At 38.5% G+C, this 22,926-nt stretch overlaps 2 protein-coding genes across 2 annotated transcripts; both read left to right on the top strand.

The window, feature by feature from the left end:
* The first annotated feature begins 1,892 nt into the window (after positions 1 to 1,892).
* On the top strand, positions 1,893 to 10,310 carry LOC139942326 (snake venom 5'-nucleotidase-like). The gene is made up of 8 exons (XM_071939149.1): positions 1,893 to 2,365; positions 3,066 to 3,282; positions 3,852 to 4,037; positions 4,700 to 4,903; positions 5,944 to 6,183; positions 6,591 to 6,746; positions 7,655 to 7,855; positions 8,770 to 10,310. Exons 1-8 carry the CDS (start codon positions 2,003 to 2,005, stop codon positions 8,877 to 8,879), a joined length of 1,677 nt encoding a protein of 558 aa, XP_071795250.1. The 5' UTR covers positions 1,893 to 2,002; the 3' UTR covers positions 8,880 to 10,310.
* Positions 10,311 to 14,283: 3,973 nt separating this feature from the next.
* LOC139941586 (snake venom 5'-nucleotidase-like) lies at positions 14,284 to 21,795 on the top strand. The gene is made up of 8 exons (XM_071938156.1): positions 14,284 to 14,774; positions 15,402 to 15,618; positions 16,183 to 16,368; positions 16,991 to 17,194; positions 17,569 to 17,808; positions 18,232 to 18,387; positions 19,446 to 19,646; positions 20,615 to 21,795. The coding sequence occupies exons 1-8, from the start codon at positions 14,412 to 14,414 to the stop codon at positions 20,737 to 20,739; spliced, it is 1,692 nt and encodes a 563-aa protein (XP_071794257.1). The 5' UTR covers positions 14,284 to 14,411; the 3' UTR covers positions 20,740 to 21,795.
* Positions 21,796 to 22,926: the final 1,131 nt, after the last annotated feature.

Below are 22,926 nucleotides of genomic sequence, written 5' to 3'. Positions count from 1 at the left end.
AAGCTCATTCGTAAGCACTTTTGGGATTTGCTATAATTATAGTCTCTCTGTTAAATTGACGGGCATGTGAAGTTTAGTCCAATCAAAACTAGTCTTTGCATGCTTCGGAAGATTTAGGGGACGGGCGCCAGATCTGTGTTGACTTTTTGTATACATCACTTTTGTTACATCTATCCTAAGACAGGATCATCCAACCCGCCCACGCTAAGGCGGTCCTTGATACCTTGCGTAGCACTGAATGTGCCAGTGTGTTTATGGGATCGGAACAACGTCAGAACAATGACATGTTTATAAGTAAATGGATAAGAAGAGGGAGGGTGCTAGATGGTGTGACAGTGAAAGGTACACCATTGATAACAAGTTTGAAGAGCACTTACTGTGTTTTCTTATTTCATCCATTTGATATACAGACTTCATTTAATGTAGACCTACACCCTCTTCGTGAACCCTAGTTCATGACGAGTGTATGATAAGTTATGCAAATTATCTGATCTGAAACAATAGAAATTTATTCTAATGATTGTGTTATCTATTTGTCAGCCCCCCCCCCCCCACCCACCAATACTGTAGTCAAACATGACACATGGCAAAATAAATAGTAGGCCTACAATATTGTTTTTGTTTATTTTTAAAGATATTTCTAAAACTATGGTGTCCATACATTTTGATCAATCAGTTACATTAATATGGATTAGCGGCGTAGCCAAAGGGCCCCCACAGATTTCTAGTGTGCCCCCCCCCCCGAAAAAAAGAGGGGAAAAACTTGCTCTGTAAAAGGTATACATTATAAGAAATTAACGATCGCAAACGGGATCGCTACCGCGGCCACACGATGCTATAGTAAGATGGAGCCACCCCCCCCCCCCCCCCACCCAGAGCGCACCCCATCTCAAATAAAAGCACCCCGACAAATCTATCCCTCCTTGGCCCCTACTGAGAGCAATGCCGTGACCTTATGCCCCCATGCCCCCCCCCCCCCCCCAAAAAAAAAAAAAAAAAAAAAAAAAAAAAGTCCGGCTGCGTCGCTTATATAGTGGACTTTGAGTCTGTAAATGTTGATTCTAGTGTAATTTACTGGTCTTGTAGTAGTAAGTGCTACCAGTGTACCACTTAGGCCCACCTTCGTTGTTTGTACTATAGGGGCTATCGGTGTAATTATTCAATAATTTGTGCACGAAGTTCGTCGGTCGATCGAGCTGTCAAATATTACTCCTTTTTTTTTCAAATCCTTTTTTGATACAAATTATTTATAAAGTAATATGCTGTTCAAACGTTCAAGAATTCGTTTCAGAACTGCATACGTAACGGTTTCGTAATTACACTAATCAGTATAAATGACGTATAACGAGACTTGTCATCTACAATTCAATTAATTTGTTTTGTCGGTATTGCTTTCACATGATAAAATACATAATTGGTGTTTCATAATATTAACAGTGACAGTTATAAACAGTAGCCAACATTATTAACAAATTAGAAGGGCAAAACTTAGGATTGTGTGAAGCCTTGGCTTTGGTACCTTCGACATACTTACATTGCATTGACAAACAAAGGAAACAACTAGGACAGACGAACACATGTAGGTGTACCAACAATTTGCCAACAAGGGTTTAATTTTATTTCACGAAGAACTTCAAACTAGATTGTGTCTTTTTTTACCATTATCGCAACAGCGCCGCGTTTTGTTTTTTTTTTCACGAAGTGACCCGTATAACTTGAATCGTATATGCATGAAGTGACAACTAATATTTAACTTCAATCATGTTTTCCATCAAACACGTTCTCTCTTTTTTTGACGTGTGGACGAGATATGTCACGTCCCATGGCATGGTACACGAGCGACAAATTTTGTTTGTTTTACGATGTTTATCAAACTTTGTGGGAAATAAACCGTGTGATTGACAGAGGGGAGATAGTAAGCCTGGAGTATTTAAAAGGTCAGACTAAATTGTGCACGTTATTTTGCTCTAAACTCGCCGTTTGATTTGCAGGTTTTACAGCAATGGCAAACTCAAGGTGTCCTCTCCTCCGGACTCAGATTGTCTTCAGTTTAGGAATAATAATTTCTGCTTTGGGAGGTGTCCTAAGTTTTGACGTGACGGTTCTTCACACCAATGATGTCCGTGCTCGGTTCGATCCCATCCGGGCAAAGCGAGGCGCGGAGTGCACGGACGAGATGAACGCAAACGGGGAATGCTATGGCGGCCTGGCGAGGAGAGTCACCAAGATTCAAGAGATACGAAACTCCACTGAGAACGTACTACTTCTAGACGCTGGGCATCAGTTTCAGGGCAGCATGTGGTTTTATGTGTACAAGGGGGAGGCTACCGCCAATTTTATGAATAAATTAGCGTATGACGCTATGGTGAGTAAAGCCATTTGAATCAAAATTGAAGGATGAGCTCGTAGCAGTAATTGCATGCAATAAGAACATCAACCTTTTTTAAGTCAAATCATTTTGTATTTATGTGTGGAAGCATACTCAGTACTTTCCCCAAGTTATGTGAACAAAATCATCAAGTACATTTCTTATAGTTAAAGACACTGCATACTTTTTGTAACGAATCAAATAATATTAACATGAAGATTATTAGCGTGAAATTACGTTAGGTACACCTAAGTGACTAGTAGGCCTATATCATCTGAAAGCCACATATCTCATCTTTCCAATGATAAGTTATTTACTCACATTCGGCCAGGGTTGACTGAATAATTGATTTTGTTTGAACTATGGGAACAATTCTGCTTGTGACCAACTTTTATGCACTGCAATATTTAAATTCGATGCCCTAACATGAGATGAGAGAAAAACCAAATAAATAGTCCTCATTGAGATTTGAACCCAAGACCCCCGACTTTCAGGGCAGATGCTCTACACCAACTTAGCTACAAGGCATATCGGTTTATACTCCCTCAGAATTCCCATAAGAACCACTTCTTTCTCCCGGTGCTGCATGGATGCGCAACTGGGCAAAGTAACAAACACATGATTTTGTACGGTGCCAAATTAGTGAAATGCCCTGTATATATTGTGTGACATCTGTGTGTATTCTATCTCCATACAGGCTCTTGGTCAACACGAATTTGATTTAAAAGTGGAAGGTTTGGCCACTTTCCTGAGTAAAGCTTCTTTCCCAGCTATTGCCAGCAATATTGACATTACAAAAGAACCAAGTTTGAACGGGTTACTTCTGCAATACCACATCGTCAACTTCACGACTGGGGAACAAGTTGGAATTGTTGGCTACAGCTACGAAGATACGCCAGACAGTGTAGACACAGGTTCGTTTTCAAACGATGCAAGACAAGCGATTGCTTTAAAAACTAATTTTAAACAAACATAACAGATTTGTTTGTTTTTTGAACAAAACAGTTGCTAGCAGTGTAATCACTTTATGTAATCCAGCATATACACGAACTGACAAACCTGTAGAAGAGCAGGCCCACACAATTTGCTGCATGACATCGATTCAATCTCAAAATGAATGAAACGCTCACTGAGCGATAAACTTCAAACGGGAAACTAGTGTTATTCATTTCTCATCAAATATGACATTTCAGACAGAAATATTTCCTCCAAACGGGAAACTAATGTTATTTATTTCTCATCAAATATGACATTTCAGACAGAAATATTTCAAGGAATGTTTTCTACCATCAAAAGTCTAAACTTATTGTGTACGTACATGATAAGTCCAAAACTTATCATGTACGTACACAATAAGAGATTTTGTTGTTATTCATGTGGCGGCAATACGCTTCCGTGGATTTTGTACTGGGCATAAAGCTCAAGAAGTCATCCATTTCTTACGATTGCTTTTATGATTTTTTTTAATTGACACTGAAAACAGGTGACTTGATTTTCTCGGAGGAGATCCAAGGCTTACAGACTGCCGTGGACTGTCTGATGTCAATGGGAGTGAACAAGATCATCGCTCTCGGTAACTCAGGCTACGAGAAAGCTCGGGATATTGCCGATCAACTCGTGGGTGTTGATGTGGTTGTAAGCGGGCGAGATTTCACTCTGCTTCACACAGGTATGAGTTTCAATGTAAACCGTATGGTAAAATGTCCATGAATTCTGCTTTAAATATTATTTCACTGCGTTGATATGCCAGGGTTTGCTGACTTGGGCAAAAACAAGTTTCATTTTATCTTTTTCTTTCTTCGGTTGTTGCTTTATATCTGCTTATGAAATGTGTCTATTTGCAAAACTCTTTAAATACGATGAAGAAGATTTTGTTTACATAAGTTTTACTAAGGCAATTAACACATTTTGATTATTGTCAAAGACCAGTATTCTCACTAGTGTATCACACTCTGTGAAAGTCTGGACTCACTTGGTCGTCGAAGTTGCAGGAGAACATTCTATTGAAAGAAGTACAACCTCTTTGCACAGATTGGTGTGCTTTCAGATGTCTAAAAAGGACCTTCTTGCCTGAAGAACTTTAGGATTTGACTGAGAAATAACCTATTTCTTAAAAAAACTAAAAAACATGTTACTTCAGAGGGAGCCTTTTCTCACAGTGTGTTATACAATCGACAGCTCCCCATTGCTCATTTCCCACGAGCAATGGGGAGCTGTCGATTGTATATTAAACACACTGTGAGAAAAGGCTCCCTCTGAAGTAACATAAGTTTGCATGGTAATGATTATTTTGAGTACATTACAAATAGTGTGTACTGTTTTGTATAATAGGTGATAAGCCATCTACAGAAACGCCCAAAGATGTCTACCCAGTTGTGATTCACCCTACCCATGACCCCAGTGCTACTGTGTTAATTGTTCAAGCCTACGCATACGGCAAGTACTTGGGACATTTAGATGTCTCATTCGACGATGAGGGAGCTGTTACAGGATTTGGCGGGAATACGATTCTGTTGGACGATAGTGTGGCGGAAGGTACGGTACAATATTCAATAATTAGCTCAAAGAAGCATTAATGAGTGTGTAGTTGCCGTTATTCTAATCCAAAATGGAAACCAACCTTCTTCTAATACAATGGCTGGATTGTAGGAGGGGTGGGAGGAGGAGCAGCAAACACGTGCTCCCCGGTAAAATTTGATGTGAAAAAAATAATAAAAACAAATCTAACTGTTTATTATGAGCACCGAGAGGCCCATTGCGAGGCATGTTCAAAATTATACAACAGGCCGCTGACATTGTTTACCGTTTCAACGTAATGCAACTGATGAGTGTTGCTCCGATTATCTACTCCGCGGCAGTAGAATATAGCAAGACAGTTCTCTAAGAACAAACTCTACCTGGCAAGTAGATACACACATGGTGGTACCGCAAACCAAATATACATTGATACCTCACCATGCAATGCCTCAAATCCTATAAGCGGAACAATATTATGGAACAATCCACATCAGTCAGGGATCATCTCTTGAATCCTTCAGAACCTAATTGTTAAAGGGAAGGTACACGTTTGGTAATTACTCAAAACAAATTTTAACTTAAAAACTGATTTAGTAATGGTAACGAGCATTGGGGAGCTGTTGGTAGTAAAAAACATTGTTTTTGAGAAAGAGGTTATTTCTCACTAAAATAATAAAAGACTTCTAGCTATAGAAGTCTTTTATTCCTATCTGAAAGCACACAAATTCGTCCAACAAGGGTGTTTTTTCTTTCATTATTTTTTGCAACTTCGATGACCAATTGAGCTCAAATCTTCACAGGCTTGTTATTTTATGCTTATGATGGGATACAACAAGTGAGGACACTGGTATTTGACAATTACCAAACGTGTACCTTCCCTTTAAAAGCACATTTGCTTTTATGTGATAAGTTACTATAAATTTGGTTTATGTGTTGATGCTCGTGTACACAGTGCTTTAAAGCGTTGGTAAAAGGCGCTTTTTACTAATTATTATTTTTGTATTATCTGCATAGTTTTAGTCTACATATAATGTCTAATACTTTGCTGTATGTAACAGATGCAGCAACCTTACAAGAAATGAAGCCCTGGAGAGATCACGTGAATGAAGTGGCCAACCAGGTGGTAGGAAAGACATTTGTCCCTCTAATGCTATCTGATTGTGCTGCCAGGGAGTGTGCCATAGGGAATCTAATAGCAGACGCCATGTTGTTTCCTCACATGAACGGAACTATGAGATGGAGTGACGTCAGTATTGCACTAACTACTACTGGTAGTATTGATTCTTCTATTAAAGCCGGTGAGCTCATAGTCTGGTCCCCTGTCTTTATCCGCAAGATTAAAATACATACACTGGTTTTACAGACCCGGTCGGATTTCGTTAGATGCAATGATTTCATTGGATAAGCGTGTGGTGACGTATGCTTTCCATTGCAGCGTACATACTGTTTGTGCACACTGTTTGTGCGTATGCAACGTGCATATAGTGTTGGTTAATATGCATACATTGACTTCGAATCTCCATGTGAAATGAATGCGACTGGAGGTCAAAGGTGATTATTCTTCCTGGGACAAAATCACTCTGGTTTTTCAGCGATATCTCGAAAACGCGGCCACCTTTTGAAATGATTTTTTTTTTGCGTATACAAGCATCTCTATTTTATAAAGGATTAAATCAATTCCTTGTATTAAAATAATTCCTTACAGGTGATATTACCATTGGAACACTCAACAAGGTGTTACCTTATGGGGATTCCATTGATGTGATTGAATTATATGGTCGTCACTTAAAGGAGGCATTGGAACATTCAGTGTACGAGTTGGATGAAGGAAAGACCAATTACCAAATGTTGCAGGTATCAGGTACGTATATGTGGTATCAACTGGAAATTAAATCGCACTACTAATCTCTTAAAGGGCTTGGGTAGTTTGTGTACGGGACAAAACACAAACGATAATGATGGTAGAATGCTTTTCTTAAAATATGCTTGCTGAGTTGCTTTAATTTGAAGATAACAATTTTCGTCTCAGTTACGAAAATTAGTATGGCAAGCGCAACGGATTTACGCGCCACTCCTGAAGACTTGTCTGTGCTATTTACTTTTAATATTTTTTCGCCAAAAGTTGACGGCTAATGAAGCTAAAAGTTCTACAGAAGTTATCAAACCCTTAAAGGGTGTAAATACGTTTGTAATTACTCTGAAAGTTGGTGGTAATAAAAACTTCAAGAACAAACATTATAAATAAAGTTTGTAAAAACCCAGCAGGTTTTGATAGAATAACTATAGTAAATATGTAATCTTTTTCCAGAAAAGAAAAATCCGAGATAAGTTACTGGCATAAACGTTTCTCAGATTATGTATTCCGGATTCAGATTATTCCACCTTCTGAAATAAAATTTTCACAGGTTTAGTTTGATGGTACCTACAATATAGGATTGAAACAAACAATGGGAGACTTTTAAGACGCTTGGTGGCAGCAGACTTACCAGGTAAAATCCATTGTTCTCGGTAATGTGCACATGCTCATGCAGAACTACGTAAACAATGGAAATTTACCTGGTAAGTCTGCTGCCAACTAGTGTTCCAGAGTCTCCCATTGGTTCCAATTACCACACAGCTTAACACAAACACGCACCTGTTCTCAAATAGTATTTGTTAGAAACACGCGGGGAAATTGTTTTATAATAATTTATGATTGATTGATGAAAATGTTATCTCATGTAAGCAACTGGTGTAACGGGTAAAAATATATGTATTTTTTTTTTACAGGCATACGCGTCTCTTATGACTTAAACCGTATACCAGGGAAACGTGTATTAAGTGCATACGTCCGATGTACTGATTGTAATGTACCAGACTACCAACCACTCCTAGTAGATACTGTGTACAAAGTTGCAATCAACAACTATGTGGGGTCTGGGAAATACGGCTATTCATCTCTTCGTGATAATAAAATGAACGTCAGAAAAGGTGAGTAACACAACTGCACTGGACACTTTTGGTAACTACTCAAAATCTAAATCAGCATAAAATCGTACCTCTAACGATCAACGGATAGTTGATGATGGTTTAAAACATTGTGAGAAACGGCTCCCTCTTAAGTATTGTAGCTTTTGAAAAAAAGGTAATCTCTCACTAAAATATTTGATTTACAAAAACTTTAGGCCTGAAGCCTTTTATTAGGCGTTTAAAAGCACGTAAATTTCAATCATTGTTTTTTTTGCAACTTCGATGACCAATTGAGCCAAAAGTTTCAAACATTTTGTTATTTTAAGCATAATTATATTGGGATACACCACGTGAGAATGCTGGTCTTTGACAATTACCAATCGTGTCCAGTGCCTTTTAAGGGCATGTATACGTGGTAATGATTCATAATAAATTAATAAATGGTCTTCGGACTATCACATGGCAAACGACTATGTAGGGGGTGTTTAGTAAGGGAATTAAAGGGCAGCGACGAGTTCTTAAACTGCCGTTTAAAACCGGCAGGGTCATGGACGTATGATAAAGGCCCTCGCTTTCGGCTCATAAATGCATTTTTTGTTAAAAGGCGTAATAAAGTAAGAAACTCTATAAAACTTATCTAATCCGTCAGTTGCTTGAGCTCTGTACGTGTGTTGCATTTTTAGTAATAAGTTTTCGGATATGCATTCGTGTGCGTAGAATGCATCTAAACGTATCCGAAAACAACTGGTTATACAAACAGCTTCAGCTGGTCATTATCAACCGTTTAAACACACCCACGTGACGCGCTCCCAACCAATATAGGAATAGCGAAACTGTCTGGGGTATTTATGAATATCGACTATTCACCCTCAAACCATAGAGCAAGGAAGCTCTATGCTCAAACCATGCTATATTTTTTTGTAATATCATTGCAGGCGACTTGGACGTAGATATCTTGATAGACTACCTTCACAACCGGTCACCAATTTGTCACGATGTTGAGCTTGGTCGCCAGTGGATGTACCACGAATGCCCCTTGTTTTGACATACTCCAGTAACATCATGTTACAAAGGACGTGGATTCGAATCCAACCCGAGTAATATACCTGTGGGGTTTGTCATCATAAAAGACAGTTTAGTGTGATCTTGTGGCCACCTTATTTTCACTTTTTGTTTCTTAAGCACTTCTCCTGCATGACGTTACTTCTGCACAATCCTTAATAAGGAGTTCACCATTGAAAATTAAAAATTGAAGAAGGGTGGTAGATATAAGCTATAGGGTGGAGAAATCCTCATCAATAATTTAATTTATTACTGGTTTTTAAGGGAACTATACGTTCGCTAAGCAATCTTAACATTAATGGCAGTGGACTTGGGCCAAGAACACACCGCCCGAACTCAAGCTATGATGTAAATTTCGATTCACTCTTCGGTGTATAAAAGAAGACATCACCCAATTCTGGCAATTTGAACACATCTGTTTTTGTAGTACTTCGCATCCTTGATAAAATGGTGTCCACGTTTGACCATAGTTCTGTTGCCTTTATGTTTGCTTGGACGTGGGATAATTTCGGAATCCCGATAATTCACTTTAGTTTTTTAGTAACCTACCACTTATATCATAGGCACATTATTTTTGTTTTTCGTGCAATAACTTAAATTAAACACGATAATTTTATCGAGTGTATGAACATTAACTACTGCAAATTTGAGTCTTAAGTTAAAGGTCAAATCACCAAAAAATTTACCAGACAAAACTATTCAACTAAATAGTGCACAGTAGAACATAATGGTCACTTTATGTTAAACTTTCTTTGTTTGGGCACTATCATTTAAATTCTACTTCCTAATTCATGCTTTTGGCAATTAAAATAAATTAATACATGTACTGAAATACAAATTTCGTTGTTGTTGTTAAGTTTGAATAAAAGTAGGCAAAGTATGGAAGTTACATAAGTAAGGATAGTTAACAAAAGTTTTCATGTTTCTTTAATCCGCCATGATGACCCATTGCATCACGCGAAAGTCGAACACCATTAACTCAACTGCTCTTCAGACAAGACGTTCTGGTGTGTTGTTGGGTTTGGGAAAACTTCATAACTTTATTCTTGCGACCGGCAGGGGTGGGGGGGGGTGGCAGCAAGTCTCCGTGGTGGGGATTCCGCTGCCTACCCGACCCCAAACCTAGCCCCTGTGCGTTTGGGAAACCCGGTTGCCGGGGATGCGTCTCTCTTTTTCGATTGTTACAAAGTTATTGTTGTAATAATGCTCGCTTCCGATTCTTCAGAAAAATAAATGTAGAAAATGTTTCGTACAGTCAATTTAAAACTGTGTTCGAACCACCAAGGAGTAAAAACGATATTCGTTTACTCAATACGCACGCTCAAAACTGTTTTGTAGTCAAATTGCAAATGAGATGGAACGGTACATTCTTTGTCCACTAGCAATTGTGCACGTGGCAATTGTGCACGTAGTTCCAGATTCTGTGCCCCCCCCCCCCCCAACTAGATTTTTTAAGCAGCAACAAATCCCACAAACCAAACTGTTCTTCTGTAGGAAAACAACTTTTTCTAAGCTACCGTTTTATGTTAAAATTTGCAGTGTGTAACCATTTGCATGCAAGAGCCGTCGGAGTGAGTTACGTTTTGGGAAGCATTGTGGGCACTTTGGAAAGGGCCTACAATCGATATGGGGGCGTTTTAACAATTATTCGGCAAGAAAGTCGAAATTCGACAGATAATTTGAAAACAACAATATAAAATAACAGGCAATAATACCACAATGTATGCCTTCAAAAAGCTGCCAGTCTATGAAGTGTTGCCATCGTACCAGGATATTAAAAAAGAAATTGATGAAATAAAAATGCAAAACATATGTATATAGAATAAATTAAACCCATAGCAGATGAAATTACTTTGTAGTAAAAAAAAGTCTAGTTATCCATGACATAAACACAAGAAATTAGTGAAGAAAACAACTGGTTTGAATATATTAATTAAATCAAATTATAAAAACAATAAATAAATGGAGAATACAAAAGTTAAGTATCGAATGTCAATGGATTGGCGCGAAATACAAATAAATTAATTGTGTCCGGTTTCTCAAAATGCTGGTACCGTCAGGCTCGATAACTCAATGTATTTCCTTTTTAAATATCAAGTCGGTTTAGTAATGTGCTTCTTTTCTCATTATAACTCACCAGTAATGGCCCAATACAGTATTAGTAATACGGTACTCGCCAGTATACGCCTCTCTTAATATTTATGCATGAGGTACGTCACAATGCAAACTCAAAACGAGGCGATGGGCGCAGCCACTGCAAGTGATGGGGAAAGTGCGCCCATAGCCTCATTTTGGATAAGAATTATGACGTCATGCAAAAAACAGTAAATGTAAAAACCAATAAAATAATAAATACATTTTAGCACATTTTTTTTTATTTATTTTTTTTAATAGTATTCGTTTCTCTTAATGCCGGTACCATCAGGGGTCGATTTCACAGAGAGTTAGGACTAGTCCTAACCTAGTACTAGTCCTAGGAGATATAAGAAACGTATGGCTAGTCCTAAGTTAGGACGATTAACTCTTCCTAACTCGAGATAAGACTAGTCTTAACTCTTTGTGAAATCCACCCCAGGTTCAATAGCTTGCATGGCCTAATTCCTTTTTAAATATCAAGTCGGTTTAGTAATTAGAACATATTTTCTTTACCGTTTTGCCCAAACCAGTATTGACATGATTGGCCCAGAAAAAGGTTTCTATTTGATACCATTTTTATAAAAATGGTGTGCAGCTACAAAACCAGTATTGGCTCAATGAGAGGTTTTCTGCCTGTTTTCCCAAATGGTGTGCCGCAAAACCAGTATTGGACCAGTGCAGGTTTTCTACCGTTTCTCAAAATGGTGCACCGCTACAAAACCAGCATTTGCCCATTAAAGGTTCATCATTTTGCCGAAATGGTGTGCTGCAACAAACCAGTATTGGCCAAGTACAGGCAAACCTCCGTCCTAAGCTAACTAAAATAGTTTGCCTCTATAAAACCTACATTGGCCCAGTGCATGCACTTTACTAGCAAGGACATGACGCTTGACCGGAAGAAGGCCAGCACTGGCCCAATTCTGGCTCAACATCATCATCATAATTAACGGCACCGTATCGATACTCGACGCCGGTACATAATATAATAATAATAATATTAATAGTAAAAATTTATATAGCGCCATATCCATCGAAAACAATGCTCCATGGCGCTAATACAGAGAAACATTAAAATTTTTAGATAATCAGCAAAAACAACAAGATATAAAAATAAGTTCAAAATCAAGCGAACAATGACAAGCAATTAAAGAAATAAACAATATACAATGGAAAGGTATAAAATATACAATAGGAGTATGCACAATTTAAAACTGCAAAGAGATTGTACAAACAGACCAGCTGTGACCCAATAAAATTGTAAAAAGAGACATTCACTAAAACTCCAGGGAAACGATAATTAATTACAGAATGGAAAATAAGTGCTACAAGAGACCTTAAATGATAACAAAAACTACAACAACATGCCACCATTGGCCCGATACTGTATTGTTTGTTAGACTATAACTGAAAAAAAAAGGTTTGAAAATCGGTTGTATAGGTCTTGAGATCTGGTCCCAATTCAGGTTGACCCGGAAGTAGAGGTCAACATGGGGTCACGGTTTTTCAAAGTAAAAATTTAAAAGGAGTCGATAACTGAAACAAAAAATGAAATTTGATTGTGTAGTATAACTGAAACAAAAAATGGGCCAACTTCCGGTTGACCCGGAAGTATACTTCTTGAGATATGGTGGACACGATTACCTATGCAAGACCGTCCGGTGAACATTATTGCATACGCAATAATTTCCTCCGGATAGTATTGCATAGAGGACATAATTGCATGCGACACCGGTGCTCTTTAACCGCTCGGCCTTGACACGCCACAAGTAGGCCTACCAAATCTCAAGCGAAAACGTTTGGGGCTACATTTAGGTCAGGCTACATTTAGGGCTCGGGCTACATTTAGGTGCCGCACAAACGTCAGAACAGTGACATAATTATAAGTAAATGGATAAGAAGAGGGAGGGTGCTAGATGGTGTGACAGTGAAAGGTACACCATTGATTACAAGTTTGAAGACCACGTGTTTTCTTATTTCATCCATTTGATATACAGACTTCATTTGATGTAGACCTACACCCTCTTCGTGAACCCTAGTTCATGACGAGTGTATGATAAGTTATGCAAATTATCTGATCTGAAACAATAGAAATTTATTCTAATGATTGTGTTATCTATTTGTAAAAGGTATACATTACAAGAAATTAACGATCGCAAACGGGATCGCTACCGCGGCCACACGATGCTATAATAAGATGGAGCCACCCCCCCCCCCCCCCCCCCACCCAGAGCGCACCCCATCTCAAATAAAAGCACCCCGACAAATCTATCCCTCCTTGGCCCCTACTGAGAGCAATGCCGTGACCTTATGCCCCCATGCCCCCCCCCAAAAAAAAAAAAAAAAAAAAAGTCCGGCTGCGTCGCTTATATAGTGGACTTTGAGTCTGTAAATGTTGATTCTAGTGTAATTGACTGGTCTTGTAATAGTAAGTGCTACCAGTGTACCACTTAGGCCCACCTTCGTTGTTTGTACTATAGGGGCTATCGGTGTAGTTATTCAATAATTTGTGCACGGAAGTTCGTCGGTCGATCGAGCTGTCAAATATTACTCCTATTTTTTGCAAATCCTTTTTTGATACAAATTATTTATAACGTAATATGCTGTTAAAATGTTCAACAATTCGTTTCAGAACTGCATACGTAACGGTTTCGTAATTACACTAATCAGTATTAATGACGTTTAACAAGACTTGTCATTTACAATTCAATTAAAATTTTTGTCGGTATTGCCTTCACATGATAAAATACATAATTGGTGTTTCATAATATTAACAGTGACAGTTATAAACAGTAGCCAACATTATTCACAAATTAGAAGGGCAAAACTTAGGATTGTGTGAAGCCTTGGCTTTGGTACCGACAACCTATAGACAGACTTACATTGCATTGACAAACAAAGGAAACAACTAGGACAGACGAACACATGTAGGTGTACCAACATTTTACCAAAAAGGGTTTACTTTTATTTCACGAAGAACTTCAAGCTAGATTATGTCTTTTTACCATAAGCGCAACAGCGCCGCGTTCAGGCGCGAGTGTGACATTTTTTTTTTTTTTTTTTCACGAAGTAACCCATATAACTTGAATCGTATTTGCATGAAGTGACAACTAATTTAACTTCACTCATGTTTTCCAGCAAAAGCGTTCTTTTTTTTTGACAAGTGTATGAGATATGTCACTTCCCCTGGCATGGTACACGAGCGACAAAATGTGTTTGTTTAACGATGTTTATCAAACTTTGTGAGAATTAAACCGTGTGGTCGACAAAGAGGAGATAGTAAGCCTGGAGTATTTAAAAGGTCAGACTAAATTTTGCACGTTCTTTTGCTGCTAAACTCGCTGTAGACATTCAACTGTTTGATTTGCAGGGTTTTACAGCAATGGCAAACTCAAGGTGTCCTTTCCTCCGGACTCAGATTGTCTTCAGTTTAGGAATAATAATTTCTGCTTTGGGAGTTGTCCAAAGTTTTGACGTGACGGTTCTTCACACCAATGACGTCCGTGCTCGATTCGATCCCATCCGGGCAAAGCGAGGCGCGGAGTGCACGGACGAGATGAACGCAAACGGGGAATGCTATGGCGGCCTGGCGAGGAGAGTCACCAAGATTCAAGAGATACGAAACTCCACTGAGAACGTACTACTTCTAGACGCTGGGCATCAGTTTCAGGGCAGCATGTGGTTTTATGTGTACAAGGGGGAGGCTACCGCCAATTTTATGAATAAATTATCGTATGACGCTATGGTGAGTAAAGCCATTTGAATCAAAATTGAAGGATGAGCGCGTAGCAGTAATTGCATGCAATTTGAACATCAACTTTTAGTCAAACCATTTTGTATTTAACATTACACTGATGTGTATAAGCATACTCAGTACTTTCCCCAAGTTATGTGAACAAAATCATCACGTACATTTCTTATAGTTAAAGTCACTGCATACTTTTTGTAACGAATCAAATAATTATTTACATGAAGATTAGCGTGAAGATTAGCGTTAGGTACACCTAAGTGACTAGTAGGCCTATATCATCTGAAAGCCACATATCTCATCTTTCCAATGATAAGTTATTTACTCACATTCGGCCAGGGTTGACTGAATAGTCGATTTTGTTTTAACTATGGGTACAATTTTGCTTGTGACCAAGTTTTATGCACCGCAGTATTTAAATCCAACGTGCCCTACACATGAGATGAAAGTAAAACCAAATGGTCCTCATTGAGATTTGAACCCAAGACCCCCGACATTCAGGGCAGATGCTCTACACCAACTTAGCTACGAGGCACATCGGTTTATACTCCCTTAGAATTCCCAAATTTGTGAAATGCCCTGTTTATATTGTGTGACATTTGTGTGTATTCTATCTCCATACAGGCTCTTGGTCAACACGAATTTGATTTAAAAGTGGAAGGTTTGGCCACTTTCCTGAGTAGTGCTTCTTTCCCAGCTATTGCCAGCAATATTGACATTACAAACGAACCAAGTTTGAACGGGTTACTTCTGCAATACCACATCGTCAACTTCACGACTGGGGAACAAGTTGGAATTGTTGGCTACAGCTACGAAGATACGCCAGACAGTGTAGACACAGGTTCGTTCTCAACCGATGCAAGGCAAGCGATTGCTTTAAAAACTAATTTTAAAGAAACATTACATTTTTTCCTTTTCAAACAAAACAGTTGCTAGCAGTGTAATCACTTTATGTAATCCAGCATATACACGAGCTGACAAACATGTAAAAGATTAGGCCTATACATTTGCATGACATCGATTCGATCTCAAAATGAATGAAACGCTCACTGGGCGATAAACTCCAAACGGGAAACTAGTGTTATTCATTTCTCATCAAATATGACATTTCAGACATAAATATTTCGTTCAAACGGGAAACTAGTGTTATTCATTTCTCATCAAATATGACATTTCAGACAGAAATATTTCAAGGAATGTTTTCTACCATCTTAAGTCCAAACTTATTGTGTACGTACATAATAAGTCAAAAACTTATCATGTACGTACCCAATAAGAGATTGTTTTGTTATTCATGTGGCGGCAATACGCTTCCGTAGATTTTGTACTGGGCATAAAGCTCACTAAGTCATCCATTTCTTATGATTGCTTTCATGATTTTCTTTTTAATTGACATTGAAAACAGGTGACTTGATTTTCTCGGAGGAGATCCAAGGCTTACAGACTGCCGTGGACTGTCTGATGTCAATGGGAGTGAACAAGATCATCGCTCTCGGTAACTCAGGCTACGAGAAAGCTCGGGATATTGCCGATCAACTCGTGGGTGTTGATGTGGTTGTAAGCGGGCGAGATTTCACTCTGCTTCACACAGGTATGAGTTTCAATGTAAACCGTATGGTAAAATGTCCATGAATTCTGCTTTAAATATTATTTCACTGCGTTGATATGCCAGGGTTTGCTGACTTGGGCAAAAACAAGTTTCATTTTATCTTTTTCTTTCTTCGGTTGTTGCTTTTGTTTACATAAGTTTTACTAAGGCAATGAACACATTTGATTATTGTCAAAGACCAGTATTCTCACTATTGTATCACAACATATGCATAAAATAACAACTCTGTGAAAGTCTGGACTCACTTGGTCATCGAAGTTGCAGGAGAACATTCTATTGAAAGAAGTACAACCTCTTTGCACAGATTGGTGTGCTTTCAGATGCCTAAAAAGGACCTTCTTGCCTGAAGAACTTTAGGATTTGACTGAGAAATTACCTATTTCTTAAAAAAACTAAAAAACATGTTACTTCAGAGGGAGCCTTTTCTCACAGTGTGTTATACAATCGACAGCTCCCCATTGCTCATTACCCATGAGCATTGGGGAGCTGTCGATTGTATATTAAACACACTGTGAGAAAAGGCTCCCTCTGAAATAACATATGTTTGCATGGTAATGATTATTTTGAGTACATTACAAATAGTGTCTACTGTTTTGTATAATAGGTGATAAGCCATCTACAGAAACGCCCAAAGATGTCTACCCAGTTGTGATTCACCCTACCCATGACCCCAGTGCTACTGTGTTAATTGTTCAAGCCTACGCATACGGCAAGTACTTGGGACATTTAGATGTCTCATTCGATGATGAGGGAGCTGTTACAGGATTTGGCGGGAATACGATTCTGTTGGACGATAGTGTGGCGGAAGGTACGGTACAATATTCAACAATTAGCTCAAAGAAGCATTAATGAGTGTAGTTGCCGTTATTCTAATCTAAAATGAAAACTAACTTACTACACCAATACCCAATTGTTGAGCTTTTGGTAAAATGGATAATTTCCGCCAAAATATGGATCCCTCAAGCACAACTTAAGCAGCAGCACCAGCGGCTATTCGAAATGTCGAGACCAACCGGCTCGTTTTAGAGCCAGCACTCCCCTCAAAAGAGATTTACTGCGTAGTGGTTGTACCCGCAAGTTTACTGTTATTTATAGTTTATTTATAGTATAAATGTTAACAATATGTTGTTATCTGCATAGTTTTAGACTACATATATAAATGTCTTGCTTTGCTGTAAACAGATGCAGCAACCTTACAAGAAATGGAGCCCTGGAGAGATCACGTGAATGAAGTAGCCAACCAGGTGGTAGGAAAGACGTTTGTCCCTCTAATGCTATCTGATTGTGCTGCCAGGGAGTGTGCCATAGGGAATCTAATAGCAGACGCCATGTTGTTTCCTCACATGAATGGAACTATGAGATGGAGTGACGTCAGTATTGCACTAACTACTACTGGCAGTATTGGTTCTTCTATTAAAGCCGGTGAGCTCATAGTCTGGTCCCCTGTCTTTATCCGCAAGATTAAAATACATCCACTGGTTATAACAGACCCGGTCGGATTTCGTTAGATGCAATGATTTCATTGGATAAGCATGTGGTGACGTATGCTTTCTATTGCAGCGTACATACTGTTTGTGCACAATGTTTGTGTGTATGCAACATGCATCTCTAGTGTTGTTAATATGCATACATTGACTTCGAATCTCCATGTGAAATGAATGCGACTGGAGGTCAAAGGTGATTATTCTTCCTGGGACTTGATAATCACTCTGGTTTTTCAGCGATATCTCAAAAACGCGACCACCTTTTGAAATGATTGGGTTTTTTTCAGCGTATACAAGCATCTATATTTTATAAAGGATTAAATCAATTCCCTTTAACTTGTATTAAAATAATTCCTTACAGGTAATATTACCATTGGAACACTCAACAAGGTGTTACCTTATGGGGATTCCATTGATGTGATTGAACTATATGGTCGTCACTTAAAGGAGGCATTGGAACATTCAGTGTACGAGTTGGATGAAGGAAAGACCAATTACCAAATGTTGCAGGTATCAGGTACGTATATAAATATGTTAAATTGGTGAAACTTTGCATGGTGGAAATAAGATATAGAAGAGTTTGCGGTAACACCATGTAATAACAATCTCTAAATGAGTTGGGATGGTTCTGAAAAGAACCGTTGAATTAACTCTCAATTGGAAATTAAATCACACTACTAATCTCTTAAAGGGTTTGGGTAGTTTGTGTACGGGACAAAACACAAAAGATAATGATGGTAGAATGCTTTTCTTAAAATATGCTTGCTCAGTTGCTGTAATTTCAAGATAACAATTTTCGTCTCAATTACGAAAACTAGTATGGCAAGCGCAACGGATTTACGCGACATTCCTGAAAACTTGTCTGTGCTATATTTACTTTGAATATTTTTTTCTCCAAAAGTTGACGGCCAATCAAGCTGAAAGTTCTACAGAAGTTATCACACCCTTAAAGGGTGTAAATACGTTTGTAATTACTCTGAAAGTTGGTGGTAATAAAAACTTCAAGAACAAACATTATAAATAGAGTTTGTAAAAACCCAGCTGGTTTTGACAGAATCACTATAGTGAATATGTAACCTTTTTCCAGAAAAGAAAAATCCGAGATAAGTTACTGGCATAAACGTTTCTCAGATTGTGTATTCCGGATTCAGATTATGTATTCCGGATTCAGATTATGTATTCCGGATTCAGGTTATTCCACCTTCTGACATAAAATTTTCACAGGTTTAGTTTGATGGTACCTATTATAGGATTGAAACAAACAATGGGATACTTTTAAGACGCTTGGTGGCAGCAAGGTAAAATCCATTTGTTCTCGGTAATGTTCACATGCTCAGAACTACGTAAACAATGGAAATTTACCTGGTAAGTCTGCTGCCAACTAGTGTTCCAGAGCCTCCCATTGGTTCCAATTACCACACAGCTTAACACAAACACGCATCTGTTCTCAAATAGTATTTGTTAGAAACACGCAGGGAAATTGTTTTATAATAATTCACGATTGCTTGATGAAAATGATATCTCATGTAAGCAAATGGTGTAACGGGTACAAATATATGTATTTCTTTTTTACAGGCATACGCGTCTCTTATGACTTAAACCGTACACCAGGGAAACGTGTATTAAGTGCGTACGTCCGATGTACTGATTGTAAGGTACCAGACTACCAACCACTCCTAGTAGATACTGTGTACAAAGTTGCAATCAACAACTATGTGGGGTCTGGGAACTACGGCTATTCATCTCTTCGTGATAATAAAATGAACGTCAGAAAAGGTGAGTAACACAACTGCACTGGACACTTTTGGTAACTACTCAAAATCTAAATCAGCATAAAATCGTACCTCTAACGATCAACGGATAGTTGATGATGGTTTAAAACATTGTGAGAAACGGCTCCCTCTTAAGTATTGTAGCTTTTGAAAAAAAGGTAATCTCTCACTAAAATATTTGATTTACAAAAACTTTAGGCCTGAAGCCTTTTATTAGGCGTTTAAAAGCACGCAAATTTCTGTCACTGTTTTTTTGCAACTTCGATGACCAATTGAGCCAAAAGTTTCAAACATTTTGTTATTTTAAGCATAATTATATTGGGATACACCACGTGAGAATGCTGGTCTTTGACAATTACCAATCGTGTCCAGTGCCTTTTTAGGGCATGTATACGTGGTAATGATTCATAATAAATTAATAAATGGTCTTCGGACTATCACATGGCAAACGACTATGTAGGGGGTGTTTAGTAAGGGAATAAAAGGGCAGCGACGAGTTCTTAAACTGCCGTTTAAAACCGGCAGGGTCATAGCCGTGTGATAAAGGCCCTCGCTTTCGGCTCGGGCTTTTATCGCACGGCCAGTTTAAGAACGAGTCACTATTCTTTTATTCCCATTCATAAATGCATGTTTTGTTAAAAGGCGTAATTAAGTAAGAAACTCTGTAAAACTGATCCGTCCGTGATTGAGCTCTGTACGTGTGTTGCATTTGTAGTAATAAGACAGTTTTCGGATATGCATTCGTGTGCGTAGAATGCATCTAAACGTACCCGAAAACAACTGGTTATATAAACAGCTTTAGCTGGTCATTATCAACCGTTTAAACACACCCACGTGACGCGCTCCCCACCAATATAGGAATAGCGAAACTGTCTGGGGTATTTATGAATATCGACTATTCACCCTCAAACCATAGAGCAAGGAAGCTCTATGCTTAAACCATGCTATATTTTTTTTGTAATATCATTGCAGGCGACTTGGACGTAGATATCTTGATAGACTACCTTCACAACCGGTCACCAATTTGTCACGATATTGAGCTTGGTCGCCAGTGGATGTACCACGGAGATGCCCCTTGTTTTGACATACTCCAGTAACATCATGTTACAAAGGCCGTGGATTCGAATCCCACCCGAGTAATATACCTGTGGGGTTTGTCATCATAAAAGACAGTTTAGTGTGATCTTGTGGCCACCTTATTTTCACTTTTTGTTTCTTAAGCACTTCTCCTGCATGACGTTACTTCTGCACAATCCTTAATAAGGAGTTCACCATTGAAAATTAAAAATTGAAGAAGGGTGGTAGATATAAGCTATAGGGTGGAGAAATCCTCAACAATAATTTAATTTATTACTGGTTTTTAAGGGAACTATACGTTCGCTAAGCAATCTTAACATTAATGGCAGTGGACTTGGGCCAAGAACACACCACCCGAACTCAAGCTATGATGTAAATTTCGATTCACTCTTCGGTGTATAAAAGAAGACATCACCCAATTCTGGCAATTTGAACACATCTGTTTTTGTAGTACTTCGCATCCTTGATAAAATGGTGTCCACGTTTGACCATAGTTCTGTTGCCTTTATGTTTGCTTGGACGTGGGATAATTTCGGAATCCCGATAATTCACTTTAGTTTTTTAGTAACCTACCACTTATATCATAGGCACATTATTTTTGTTTTTCGTGCAATAACTTAAATTAAACACGATAATTTTATCGAGTGTATGAACATTAACTACTGCAAATTTGAGTCTTAAGTTAAAGGTCAAATCACCCCAAAATTTACCAGACAAAACTATTCAACTAAATAGTGCACAGTAGAAAATAATGGTCACTTTATGTTAAACTTTCTTTGTTTGGGCACTATCATTTAAATTCTACTTCCTAATTCATGCTTTTGGCAAGTAAAATAAATTAATACATGTACTGAAATACAAATTTCGTTGTTGTTGTTAAGTTTGAATAAAAGTAGGCAAAGTATGGAAGTTACATAAGTAAGGATAGTTAACAAAAGTTTTCATGTTTCTTTAATCCGCCATGATGACCCATTGCATCACGCGAAAGTCGAACACCATTAAAGGAACACGTTGCCTTGGATCGGACGAGTTGGTCAAAACAAAAGCGTTTGTAACCGTTTTTTATAAAATGCATATGGTTGGAAAGGTGTTTTAAAAGTAGAATACAATGTTCCACACAAGTTTGCCTCGAAATTGCGTGGTTTTCCTTCTACTGTGCAAAATAACATGGTCGGCCATTTATGGGAGTCAAAATTTTGACCCCCATAAATGGCCGACGTGTTTAGTCGACGAGGTAAAAGGAAAACCACGCAATTTCGAGGCATGTTTGTGTGGATTATTGTATTCTACTTTTACAACAGCTTTCTACCCATATGCATTTTATAAAAAACGGTTACAAAGGCTTTTCAAAGATCAACTCGACCGATCCAAGGCAACGTGTTCCTTTAACTCAACTGCTCTTCAGACAAGACGTTCTGGTGTGTTGTTGGGTTTGGGAAAACTTCATAACTTTATTCTTGCGATCGGCAGGGGTGGGGGGGGGGTGGCAGCAAGTCTCCGTGGTGGGGATTCCGCTGCCTACCCGACCCCAAACCTAGCCCCTGTGCGTTTGGGAAACCCGGTTGCCGGGGATGCGTCTCTCTTTTTCGATTGTTACAAAGTTATTGTTGTAATAAAGCTCGCTTCCGATTCTTCAGAAAAATAAATGTAGAAAATGTTTCGTACAGTCAATTTAAAACTGTGTTCGAACCACCAAGGAGTAATAATGATATTCGTTTACTCAATACGCACGTTTTGTAGTCAAATTGCAAATGCGATGGAACGGTACATTCTTTGTCCAGTGGCAATTGTGCACGTGGCAATTGTGCACGTAGTTCCAGATTCCGGACCTCCAGAAATTCTGTGGCCCCCCCCCCCCAACTAGATTTTTTAAGCAGCAAAAAATCCCACAAACCAAACTGTTCTTCTGTAGGAAAACAACTTTTTCTAAGCTACCGTTTTATGTTAAAATTTGCGTAATTTTGTCCTCAGTGTATAACCATTTGCATGCAAGAGCCGTCGGAGTGAGTTACGCTTTGGAAAGCATTGTGGGCACTTTGGAAAGGGCCTACAATCGATATGGAGGCGTTTTAACAATTATTCGGCAAGAAAGTCGAAATTCGACAGATAATTTGAAGACAACAATATAAAATAACAGGCAATAATACCACAATGTATGCCTTCAAAAAGCTGCCAGTCTATGAAGTGTTGCCATCGTACCAGGATAA

The sequence above is a fragment of the Asterias amurensis genome, chromosome 9 (assembly GCF_032118995.1).
Source record: "Asterias amurensis chromosome 9, ASM3211899v1".
Taxonomy (NCBI): domain Eukaryota; kingdom Metazoa; phylum Echinodermata; class Asteroidea; order Forcipulatida; family Asteriidae; genus Asterias; species Asterias amurensis.
This window is presented reverse-complemented; position numbering and strand designations above follow the sequence as displayed.